The sequence below is a fragment of the Leptonychotes weddellii genome, chromosome 9, assembly GCF_054177405.1.
Source record: "Leptonychotes weddellii isolate Sample4059 chromosome 9, ASM5417740v2, whole genome shotgun sequence".
Lineage (NCBI taxonomy): Eukaryota > Metazoa > Chordata > Mammalia > Carnivora > Phocidae > Leptonychotes > Leptonychotes weddellii.
In genome coordinates, this window is record NC_138377.1 from 43,671,737 (window position 1) to 43,684,027 (window position 12,291).

The 12,291-nt window shown below is 35.2% G+C and overlaps 1 protein-coding gene across 4 annotated transcripts in view; it reads left to right on the plus strand.

Moving 5' to 3' along the window:
• SOS2 (SOS Ras/Rho guanine nucleotide exchange factor 2) overlaps window positions 1-12,291 on the plus strand; it is an 84,422-nt gene that overhangs the window by 40,593 nt on the left and 31,538 nt on the right. For all 4 annotated transcript variants that reach the window (XM_081830547.1, XM_081830548.1, XM_081830549.1 and 1 more), the window contains 3 exons: window positions 8,713-8,840; window positions 9,347-10,002; window positions 10,396-10,477. In XM_081830547.1, the coding sequence (XP_081686673.1) occupies window positions 8,713-8,840; window positions 9,347-10,002; window positions 10,396-10,477 (866 nt within the window). The remainder of the gene's footprint in view (window positions 1-8,712; window positions 8,841-9,346; window positions 10,003-10,395; window positions 10,478-12,291) is intronic.

The following is a 12,291-nucleotide window of genomic DNA, read 5'->3' on the forward strand; positions in this document are numbered from 1 at the left end:
CGCCTGGGTGGCTCAGTTGGTTAAGCGACTGCCTTCGGCTCAGGTCATGATCCTGGAGTCCCGGGATCGAGTCCCACATCAGGCTCCCTGCTCAGCAGGGAGTCTGCTTCTCCCTCTGACCCTCCTCCCTCTCATGCTCTCTGTCTCTCATTCTCTCTCTCGCAAATAAATAAAATCTTAAAAAAAAAAAAAAAAAAAATTCTGGTTTGACTTTATAATTGAAGCTTATTTTTTTCCCTGTCTGGATGAATGGTTTTTAAAATCTTCAAGGTTGATCTTACAGCTACTATGTCTGCATCTGAGATCAGGACATTAACCATGATGGCCTGACTCATCCTGAGGCCTTAGCTACTTTGCCACCAATTAATCAGTAGGCTCCATGTCCTCTTAACCATTGTAATTAGGACTAGTAGAGTTGGTCAGCTAATTAAAATAAAGAATCAGGGTGCCTAGGTGCCTCAGTCATTTAAGCAGCCACTCTTGATTTCAGCTCAAGTCATGATCTTAGGGTCATGGGATCGAGCCCCATGTTGGGCTCTGCACTCAGCGGGGAGTTGGCTTAAGAATTCTCCCTCTCCCTCTGCCCCTTCTCCAACTCTGATGCACTCACACACTCTCTAAAATAAATAAATATTAAAAAAATAATCATTAAAAATATTATATACATTTTATTTAAATAACCACAAAACCCCTATAGATGGAGATTTATATGTATTTATGTGTTAATCGGTTGACTTAGGGTAAAATCTTTTCTTTGAACATGAATCTTGCTTGCTTACATCACAAAAATTATCTTCTGTGATTTCTGTTTTCCATTTCTGTTTAGATGGTACATGAATTTGAAGATGTTTGTAAAACAGTCTTGAGTGTAGAAACCTAGGTTCTTAGAATTTTTCCAAATCTTTTATAGTATCTTCCTTATGCCTTTTTAATGGAGCTTGCCTTTAAAATTACTTGATTGAGTTTTCATATAAATATCTTCTTTTTTTAAAAAAAAGATTTTATTTTATTTATTTTAGAGAGAGCAGGAACAGGGTTTGAGGCAGAAGGAGGGAGGAAAGAGAATTTCAAGCAGATTCCACACTGAGGGCGGAGTCCAGCACTGGGCTCAGTCTCATGACCCTGAGATCATGACTTGAGCCTAAATCCAGTCGGTTGCTTAACTGACTGAGCCACCCAGGTGTCCTTATAAATATCTTCTTTTATACTTCTATTTCTTTGACTCATATAATGAGTAATTAAATTACATAATTATAAGCACAACTTGCATAAACATATTTGGAAACATATATTACTGGTTCTCGGTAAGCATACAACTCAATTAGTGGGATCAGAAGGGCCTAAATATTCTACACTGTGGTCCAGTTATTAGCATTTATTGTCCTTGGGAATCAGTCTTTATGTTATACAGTGGGAATAAGAAATGCATTTAACTTCATGACTGTGATACTCTTGGTTTTTTAAAACATTAATTTATATGTCCTTGGGAATCAGTCTTTATGTTATACAGTGGGAATAAGTAATGCATTTAACTTCATGACTGTGATACTCTTGGTTTTTTAAAACATTTATTTGTAATTGTAAAATACACATAACTTGAAACTTCACATCTTAGCGATTTTTTTTTTTTTTTAAAGATTTTACTTATTTATTTGAGACAGAATGAGAGAGAGAGAGCACATGAGAGGGGAGAGGGTCAGAGGCAGAAGCAGGCTCCCTGCGGAGCAGGGAGCCCGATGCGGGACTCGATCCAGGGACTCCAGGATCATGACCTGAGCCCAAGGCAGTCGCTTAACCAACTGAGCCACCCAGGCGCCCACATCTTAGCGATTTTAAGTACATACGTTCAGTAGTGTTAAAAATATGCAGCCAGTGTGAATGCACATTTGGATTGCTTCTACTTTCTGGCTATTGTAAATAATGCTGCTGTGGATATGCAGATATCTCCTCAAGAGCCTGCTTTCAGTTCTTTTGGATATAGACCCAGAAATGGAATTGCTGAATCAGATGGTAATTCTGTTTTTAATTTTTTGAGGAAACACTGTACTTTATTCCATAGCACTATACCATTTGACATCTCCACCAATAATGCACAAGCATTCCAGTTTCTCTACATCCCCATCAACACTTGATATTTTCTGTATTTTTGGTTTTTGATAGTAGCCATCCAGCTAGATGTGAGGTGGTATTTCATTGTGGTTTTGATTTGCATTTCTCTTCATATGCTTGTTAATCATTTGTGTAAGTTCCTGGGGAAAAAAAACTTAAGTCCTTTGCTATTTGGGGGGGGGGGTTGTTTGTGTTTTGTTGTTGTGTTATAGGAGTTCTTTATATATTCTAGATATTAATACTTTCTTCCATTTCTGTAGATTGCCTTTTGTGATATTCTTTGGCTCAAGTACTCATCCAAAAGAAATTTCATTTCATGTTAAGCTTACTTTGGATGAGAACCATAAGAAAGAAGGCTGGACCAGTGTAATTTAAGGCCGTCACATTCCTTAGGGAGTAGAAAGCACAATCCTGGAGCAGTTTTAAGCCTGTTTCAATCTGAAGTATTTGCTTCGGTCATATACCAAGAAAGATTTATTTGTGGACATAGCATTTAAATATTATTCAAGTTTTATTTCCCAGAACCAGAATTTGTGATAAACAAGATAGAAAAATAACTACGTAATGAGAAATTATAGCATGTTACATATAGTTTACTTGAAATTATCTTTTTTTTTAAAGACTTTATTTATTTATTTGACAGAGAGAGACACAGCGAGAGAGGGAACACAAGCAGGGGGAGTAGGAGAGGGAGAAGCAGGCTTCCCACTGAGCAGGGAGCCCGACGCAGGGCTCGATCCCAGGACCCTGGGACCATGACCTGAGCCGAAGGCAGACGCTTAAAGACTGAGCCACCCAGGCTCCCCGTTTACTTGAAATTATCTTATAGTACATTGTTGGATTGTTGTTATTCATAGCAATACTTTAAAGTTCATCTTATGGGTAATATATTTCTTTTTTGTTTTTTCAAATGTAATTCTTTTTAAAAAGGACTTATTTACTTTAGAGAGAGAATGAGAGAGAGTATGGAGGGGTAGGGGCAGAGGGAGAAAGAAGCTCAAGCCGACTCTGTGCTGAGTGCACAGAGCCTGACTAGGGGCTTGATCTCACTACCGTGAGATCACAACCTGAGCCGAAACCTAGAGGCAGGCGCTGAACATACTGTGCCACCTAGGCACCCCTCAGATTTAATCCTTCTGAGGTTGATCACAAAGTACTTTCATTTTATTTTTTTTTTCTCGGATAAATTATAGATTTTTTTTCTTAAGGTATGTTTAATCCTTATGTAAGAGGAACAAGAAAATAAACAATTCATTTCCTGATTTATAAGTGACTGTATAATATACTTATTATATTCCAACATATTCTATATTTATCCTTCTGTTGGTAAGAACATATCTGGTCTCAGTTCAATATTGACGTATTCAGGGCCAAGTAACATTATTTTTTCTTTCTTTCTTTTTTAAATTTTTTTAAAAGAGTTTGTTTGTTTATTTATTTATTTATTTATTTGAGAGACAGTGTGTGGTGGAAGGGACAGAAGGAAAGAATCCGAAGCAGACTCCCTACTGAGCGTGAGCCTGATCCCAGGACCCAGAGATCATGACCTGAGCTGAAACCAGTAGTCTGTTGCTTAACTTCCAAGCCATCCAGGCGCCCCTCAAGTAATATTTTTTAACTCTCTGGTCATTCCTTGGAAATTTAGTCATGGAAGGAATAAAAATTCTCCTCTCAAGAGAACTTAATCCTTCTTAATTTAAAGCTTAACAGGAATACCTATTAGTAATAATTCTAATGAGGTTCATTGGGAAATATAAGCCAATATTTCCATCTGAGATGATTGAGTTTCTTTAGGTAATACTTTTACCTTTTACTTTGAAACACAGAAAAGTTACAAAACAGTATAGTGTGCTGCCTTCACCTGGATTCGCTAATTGTTTAAGATTATGTAACATTTGCTTTGTCATTGTCTTTGTGTTCTTGTGTGTGAGTATATTATAACATTAAGAGCTTGAGTCAGTTAAGCTCAGGTCTTGATCTCCTGGGTCATGGGATTGAGCCCCCCACATTGGGCTTTGTGCTCAGCGGGGAGTCTGGGATTCTCTCTCTCTGCCCCTCCCCCTGCTCTCTCTCTCTCTCTCTCTCAAATAAATAGATCTCTAAAAGAAAAGAGCTTGAGATAATCTCTATTGAAATTAATGTTCTGACTATTGAAAAAGACTACAAGAAATATCTTGCTACATAATAAATACTCTTTCAGTGCTGACACATCATTCAAGGATGTCCTAAGGAATAATAATACATTTAATGAATTGAATTTCCCACCAAATTACTAAAACACTATTTTTATGAAAATGTAGAGAGTACTTTATTATTACAAAAAAAGAATTGATCACATGTATTATTTCACATCAAGACTGCACTCCCAGTATAATGAATTAGAAACAAATTTATAATTTATTATAATTTACCTTTAGGCACACAGACATCCACAGTAGATAGAGCATTTTATAGGAATTCAAGAGAAGCATATTAAGTATTTCAAGAAGTCTCATAAAGAAAAAACTTACACGAAGTGTTAAATCTTGAGCAGGATATACTTATAGACAACTAAGGAGAATAATGATTATCAGGTAAGCAAGGAATATAGTCTTCAGTCAAGTTCATAAGATACTGCACCTAATGAAAGATCACTTCCACTTTATTTCTTAGTTTAGGTATTATTGAAAGGGCATTTATTCTCTTTGACCTCTTTTCTAAAGCACAGCAAGTTCATTTTACTTCTTAAAATGTGTAATTATCCAGTTTGTTTTAATGTTGAAGGGTTCCCTTCAACTCATGGTCACCAGATTTAGGCATAGACCAATATTCTGCCTAGTTGTGTCTGGTGTCATTGTAGAGAGGCAGTGTAGGGTGTGGCAAAAAACATGGACCATGGAATCAGAATTTCTGGGTTTGAATACAGACTCCGCTCTTCATCTTGGGTGAATTACCTAACTTCTCTGTGCTTTGGTTTCTTCATCTGTAATATGTATAATAATAGTACCTATCTTACAGAGTTGTAACTAAGATTAAATAAGGTAATGCATAAAAGAACATGCACTGAGTAAAAACTCAATAAATGTTTGTTATTTGTCTAAACACTTAACAAATTATGAATATTTATACAACAGTTATTCATTCTAATTACCTTTGGGTACCTACCATGCAGGTACTATACTAAAAATGAATAAAACCCTGCCAGACTTTAAGGAGTTCATGGCTTAGTGAAGAAGATGAATATTAAATAATCGCAACAAATAAATGTAATAAGTGTTTAAGAAATAGTACTATGGAATCGCTGAGGCAGGAGTAACTAACCCTGTCTAGGGAAGTAAGAAAAAAATTAATATAGGTGTTGGGTATATAGGGATTTATCCTGCTATTCTGATGTGTGTATGTGTGTATATTATTTGCTTTTGGGAGCAATGAAAGACAAATGTTGAGGAACTATTGCAGATTAAAAGAGATAATAAATCACAGTATATGTAAATCAGATCATTATGCTCTGCCATGTAAACTTTGGTAGTACTGTATGTCAATTATATCTTAATAAAACTGGAAAAAAGAGAGAGCCAGTGAAATCATGACTGTATCCTCTATTGGAGGGAAAATTACTCTAAAGGACATTATTGGGACATTTGACAAAATTGGATATGCACAAAATTAGGTAATAGAATTTCATCAATGTTAAATCTCTTGAAGTTGATCACTATACCATAAAAGAGTTATCTTTGCTCTAAGATGCACTGCTGACATATTAAAGGAGTGAAGGGGAATGATACTATTTGAGGGTAATTTGTGTATCACTTGAGCTTTCCTCATATTCCAAAAACAATCTCAAAACTATTTAGCAGTGGTTCTCCTTCCTCAGCAACGAACCGAAAGGGGATAGCATCACAAACTACTCTCAAATAGCTCAGGGGAAAAAACAGTGCACATATACTCACACACGGACTAATGAAGCATACGTAGCAAAATGTTTAAAGTTGGTGACTCATGGTATACAGGAATTATTTGTATTTTTGTAACTCTTGTATAAATTTGATATTATTTCAAAAGAAAAAAAATTAAAGCGGGGAGAAGGGGAAAAGTGTCATAGAGAAGGAGGCATTTGAGCTGCCATAGAGGCTCATTCACCAGGTGGAGAAAGAGGGTCAGAGGCGGATATGTGGAAAGCCATAGGGATGTGAAGGAGCATGGCTTATTTGCAAGTAGTTCAGTATGGTAATTTCTATGTCAATATAAGATGTTTAGAATGCATTATTTCAAATGTCTATAGACAGGTAGCTTGGATATTTATTTATCTGATGTTTATTAAATCTCACTGATTATTAAAATTCAGAAAATGTTTAGCAAATTAGTAGACTAAGATTATGGCAGAGCCACTCCTTTAGCTACTTCGATCACTAGGAAATCCTATGCTTGAAGTATCCTGAAATGTCCTTTAAATATCTTTTTTTTCTCACTCCTTGACAGCCTTTAACTATAACATGGATATTTAGAAATGACATGGCCATTTATGTGTAAGAGTTTGAGCAGTCTTAAGATCCAATAGACTAGAAATTTAGTATCCTCATACACCGAAATAAAAAAGCAGCTCTCGGAGAGCCTGAGTGGCTCAGTTGGTTAAGTATCTGACTCTTGATATTGCCTCAGGTTATGATCTCAGGGTTGTGAGATCAGGCCCCGTGTCAGGCTCCACACTGGGCAGTGGAGCCTGCTTAAGATTCTCTGTCTCCCTCTCCCCTCCACCCCTGTTCTCATGCATGCTCACTCTCTCTCTCTCTCTCTAAAAAAACCAGTTCTCATTTTGGTAGAATCTTATTATTAGAAATAATTTGAAATTTGGATCAACAAAAGTAGTAAGAAAAAAACCTATAATTAAGCATTTTATATCATCAATATCCATATTTACTAAGGAAATATTTTAGAGTAGAGCTGAGAAGAATTTTTGTAAGAGATCTTTAAAGCAGCAAAATAAGTGATTTTGCCAGTAATTTTCACCTTTTGAAGTCAGAATGACCAAGCACTGATACTTTTTCAAACATCTTTTGGTATTTTGCCTATTTTCCCTTCATCCTTTCAATTTTTTATTTCCTAATCTAGAGATTAGATTTTATTTTTAATGATAGACACTTAAATTATTAAATTGCTGATCTTGTGATAGCAAGACTTCTACATGTATCTCAAAAAATATCAGATGGCTCTGTGCTCTAGGGAATAATTTCTAGGATATATACATGAAAAGTAATGGACCTAGGGGAGCCTGACTGGCTCAGTCAGAAGAACATGCAACTTTTAATCTCGGGGTGGTGAGATTGAGTTCCATGTTGGCTGTACAAATTACTAAAAAATAAACTAAAAAAAAAAAAGATAATGGACCTAGAACTCAGACAGTTTTTATTACTCAGTTCCTTGCTGAGGAATGGGGATCATTGCTGAATGGTTTTCAGACTGTTCTTGGAATATTAGAAAAATTGATCACAAAATTTCTAGTAAGGTAGTTTAAAATCATAAAATAAACTTAAATTTTTAACAATTTTCAGAAGGAAAAAAATTTTCAGAAAGAAGTGATTATAAGTTTTCCATGTTCTTGCATAAATGTATTTTTGTATCTGTATAATCTGTATATAATATCTATATAATTCTCCACTTTGACTTCTTCTGTCAAATTGAACATTGGAGCATCATCCAATCTGAATTATTTATCATAAGGTAAATTTTCTTCCACTTTGAGAGTAAGATAGAAGAAAAATTTTTGGATAAATCCAGTAGAGCCAGAGTTGTTAGAATTAATAATGTGAATTTATAAGCTTTTATTTCTAAGGGTTAATGAGATAGAATATTAACTTTTATGGTTTCTTGATACTACAATGGTTGAATTTTATGTTGTAAAAAATACCAGTTGAGGGGCGCCTGGGTGGCTCAGTTGGTTAAGCGACTGCCTTCGACTCAGATCGTGATCCTGGAGTCCCAGGATCGAGTCCCACATCGGGCTCCCTGCTCGGTGAGGAGGCTGCTCCTCCCTCTAAAACCCTCCCCCCTCTTGTATACTCTCTCTCTCTCTCTCTCACTCATTCTCACTCTCTCAAATAAATAAATAAATCTTAAAAAAAATATATCAGTTGAATTTCACAGATGCTGTTTGCAGAAAAGTTTATGGTGGATTGGGGTGCCAAAGTTAGCATACTTGGTTATATTGTATAACAAAGATATACAAGCTTTTAGGCATTTCTGAAACTTAAGAACTTAATCATTAGAGAATATGAAATAATTTGTGTTTATCTCATTTGTAATTATTAACAAAACAACTTATAAGCTTCATGTTTTGCATATTTTAAACTATTTTTATGTATCTGGAAAATGTCCACATGGTTTTCACAGTTGCTTTTTTTTCTGATTGCTATGGCAGTAGGGCTTAGTATCTGTATTATATTTACATATGTAGAGAGAGTTGGTTTTGAGAGATCAGGTATACATAAATAAAATTGTAACTGGTTTTATTAAGTATATTTAAAATTCATTTAGAGTTTATATAATAGTTGTTGCTGTTTCCTCTTTAACTACAAGAAAGGGAAAGAATTAAGCAATGCAGGTTTAATTTTTGTTTGTTTTTCTTAGCAATTGAAAGCATGTAGTGAAGAGCAGGAAGACAGAGAATGTTTGAACCAAGCTATTACTGCTCTTATGAATCTCCAAGGTAGTATGGACCGAATTTACAAGCAGTATTCACCTAGACGCCGACCTGGGTAATTCCAAACTGTTGAAAATATGAATGCTTCTGCATATTTCATTTATATCTGATGCCTCATTTTCTAAAGAAGTGTTATTTGTAGTGATACGTGCATTCTTGAAAGTTATACTTCTGTTTTACATTTTTCTTTTGGTCTTTTAGTTGTGGAAAATTGGCATTGTCTTACTGTTAAGATATATTTAATAAAATTTTAAAAACTAAATCTAATAATTATATGTTATACAAGAAATTTAGGTTTCTTTGTAATTTTAGTTCATATGGCATTTGGAATGAAATACAGAGTTTCTCTAGTACTTCTCTTTCACAATAATGAAATTGAGGCATGTATCAGTTGTGGCAAAGTTAGTAGAAGAAAGTAAATGCTGTGTGCAAAATCTGGTGTTTGGTTATTTATAATATTGTTGTCACTTGATTTGAGGTAGTTCACAATTAAAGAAATTTGGGTTGCTTAGCCATTGAGAAAGCTAAATTTATCTTGATTTTTTTTTTTTTTTTTTTTAGAGATCCTGTTTGCCCTTTTTATAATCGTCAGTTAAGAAGCAAGCATCTGGCTATTAAAAAAATGAATGAAATTCAGAAAAACATAGATGGATGGGAAGGCAAAGATATTGGACAGTGTTGTAATGAATTCATAATGGAAGGTCCATTGACACGAATTGGTGCTAAACATGAACGACATATTTTTCTCTTTGATGGCTTAATGATCAGCTGTAAGCCCAATCATAGTCAGTCACGCCTTCCAGGTTATAGTAGTGCAGAATACAGATTAAAAGAAAAATTTGTCATGAGGAAAATACAAATATGTGATAAAGAAGATACTTGTGAGTGCAAACATGCTTTTGAGTTGGTATCCAAAGATGAAAATAGCATAATATTTGCTGCTAGGTCTGCTGAAGAGAAAAATAATTGGATGGCTGCACTTATTTCTCTTCACTATCGTAGTACACTAGATCGAATGCTAGATTCGGTGTTACTGAAAGAAGAAAATGAGCAACCATTGAGATTACCAAGTCCTGAAGTGTATCGTTTTGTGATAAAAGACTCTGAGGAAAACATTGTTTTTGAAGACAACCTGCAAAGTAGAAGTGGAATCCCCATTATTAAAGGAGGAACTGTAGTGAAATTAATTGAAAGGTTAACATATCATATGTATGCAGGTATGTGAAACTCATTGTAAATGCTTACCTACCTAGGGCTGAGAATCTAAAGCTTTTCAGGGATGTTAAAAAATGCTTGAGGCATGGAAAAAATAGATTGCCTCTGAAATATAAAAAGAATTCTACAGAATCAAAAGGAATAAATAACTAATTAAATACCCCTAAGATATAATATTGTAAACTTCATTTATTATTAAATATTCATAAAAATTGTATGAATCTTGAATCAGGAAACAATCCTCATTTATCAAGAAATACCATGATTGACAGGAAGACCATGGTGGGAGGAACCAGAAAAAAGATAAAGGAAGGCAGGCCTCCCAAAATATGCTACTTTGAATTAATGAAACTGAATAAATTGAACATACAACCTGTTTTATACTGTCTTTTCAGATCCCAATTTTGTTCGTACTTTTCTTACTACATACCGTTCATTTTGTAAACCACAGGAATTGCTAAGCTTACTGATTGAACGGTAAGAAAAATATTTATTTTACTTACATTAACATTTCATAAAAAGTTAACTGTTTTGTTCCTTGCAAAGTGGTGGGTACCTAGCATATACTCAAGTTGTTTTTGAACATGATTTATTTGGCATTAAATTAGTAGTATTACTGTTCTCTTCAATGTGCTCATTAAAATCTCTCTTTATAACAGAGGTCTCTTCAGATCTTAGCAGTATTTATAGTAGTAACAGAAAGACCCAATTTTGAATATGTATTTTAATGATTTTTTTGTGCAATAAAACAATACTTCCTTAAAAGAGACTTTTTTTAATTTTTTATTATTTTTTTAAAGATTTTATTTATTTGAGAGAGAGAGCACAAGCAGGGGGTGGGGTAGAGAGAGAGGGAGAAGCAGACTCCCCGCTGAGGAGAGAGCCTGATACGGAACTGGATCTCAGGACCCAGGATCATGACCTGAGCTGAAGGCAGATGCTTAACCAACTTAGCCACCCAGGTGCCCTCCTTGTCACTTTTAAACAGACTTTTTATTAAGGAAAATTTCAAGACATATAAAAGAGTAAATAGAAGGGTATAGTAAGCCATCATCCAGCTTCTGTAATTATCAACCTATGTTTCATCTGTTTCCCTATTGACTTCAACACCCTAATCCCAGGATTATTTTGAAATAAATCCTAAACAACATATTTTATCTGTAAATATTTTCATTTGTATTTCAAAGGTAAGTATGCTTATTAAAAACATAATCACAGGGGCACCTGGGTGTGGATGTCGTTAAGCGTCTGCCTTCGGCTCAGGTCATGATCCCAGGGTCCTGGGATCGAGCCCCGCATCGGGCTCCCTGCTCGGTGGGAAGCCTGCTTCTCCCTCTCCCACTCCCCCTGCTTGTGTTCCTGCTCTTGCTGTGTCTCTGTCAAATAAATAAATAAAATCTTAAAAAAAAAAAACAACCATAATCATAATCTCATTATTATACCTAAAAAATTTAACAGTTCCTTTATTATGATTAGATTTTAAAAATTAAATTTTGGATTGAGTTTTTCTTTTTTAGATAGTATCTGGGCTCCAAAATAATTTTGTTTCACATTTAGGGGCACCTGGGTGGCTCAGTCGTTAAGCGTCTGCCTTCGGCTCAGGTCATGATCCCAGGGTCCTGGGATTGAGACTCGCATCGGGCTCCCTGCTCGGCGGGAAGCCTGCTTCTCCCTCTCCCACTCCCTCCGCCGTGTTCCCTCTCTCCCTGTGTCTCTCTCTGTCAAATAAATAAATAAAATCTTTAAAAAAAATTTTTTTTTGTTTCACATTTAAAAAATTTAGTACCAGAATTTTATCTTGACCTGTGTCATTATGTTGTACTATGAAACTAAGTTTACCAGACTGAATCACTGTAATATGCTATGAAGATCTACTCAGTTGTATTTCAGTGTCCAAAATAAGGAAAGCACATTTCTAAGACTTATATTTTAGCTATTTTTCCTATGATTGGGCAAGATTTCTTTTTTTTTGTTTTAGCTTTTTGATTGTTACCTTATCCACTTTATGTTCTTCAAATATTGTTTAAAATTCAGTTGGAGCCTTCTCTTGTATTTATACTCATTTAAGGAAGTTTATGTCTACTTTCATTTTTTTTTTTTTTTTTTTTAAAGATTTTATTTATTTATTTGAGAGAGAGAGAATGAGAGACAGAGAGCATGAGAGGGAGGAGGGTCAGAGGGAGAAGCAGACTCCCTGCCGAGCAGGGAGCCCGATGCGGGACTCGATCCCAGGACTCCAGGATCACGACCTGAGCCGAAGGCAGTCGCTTAACCAACTGAGCCACCCAGGC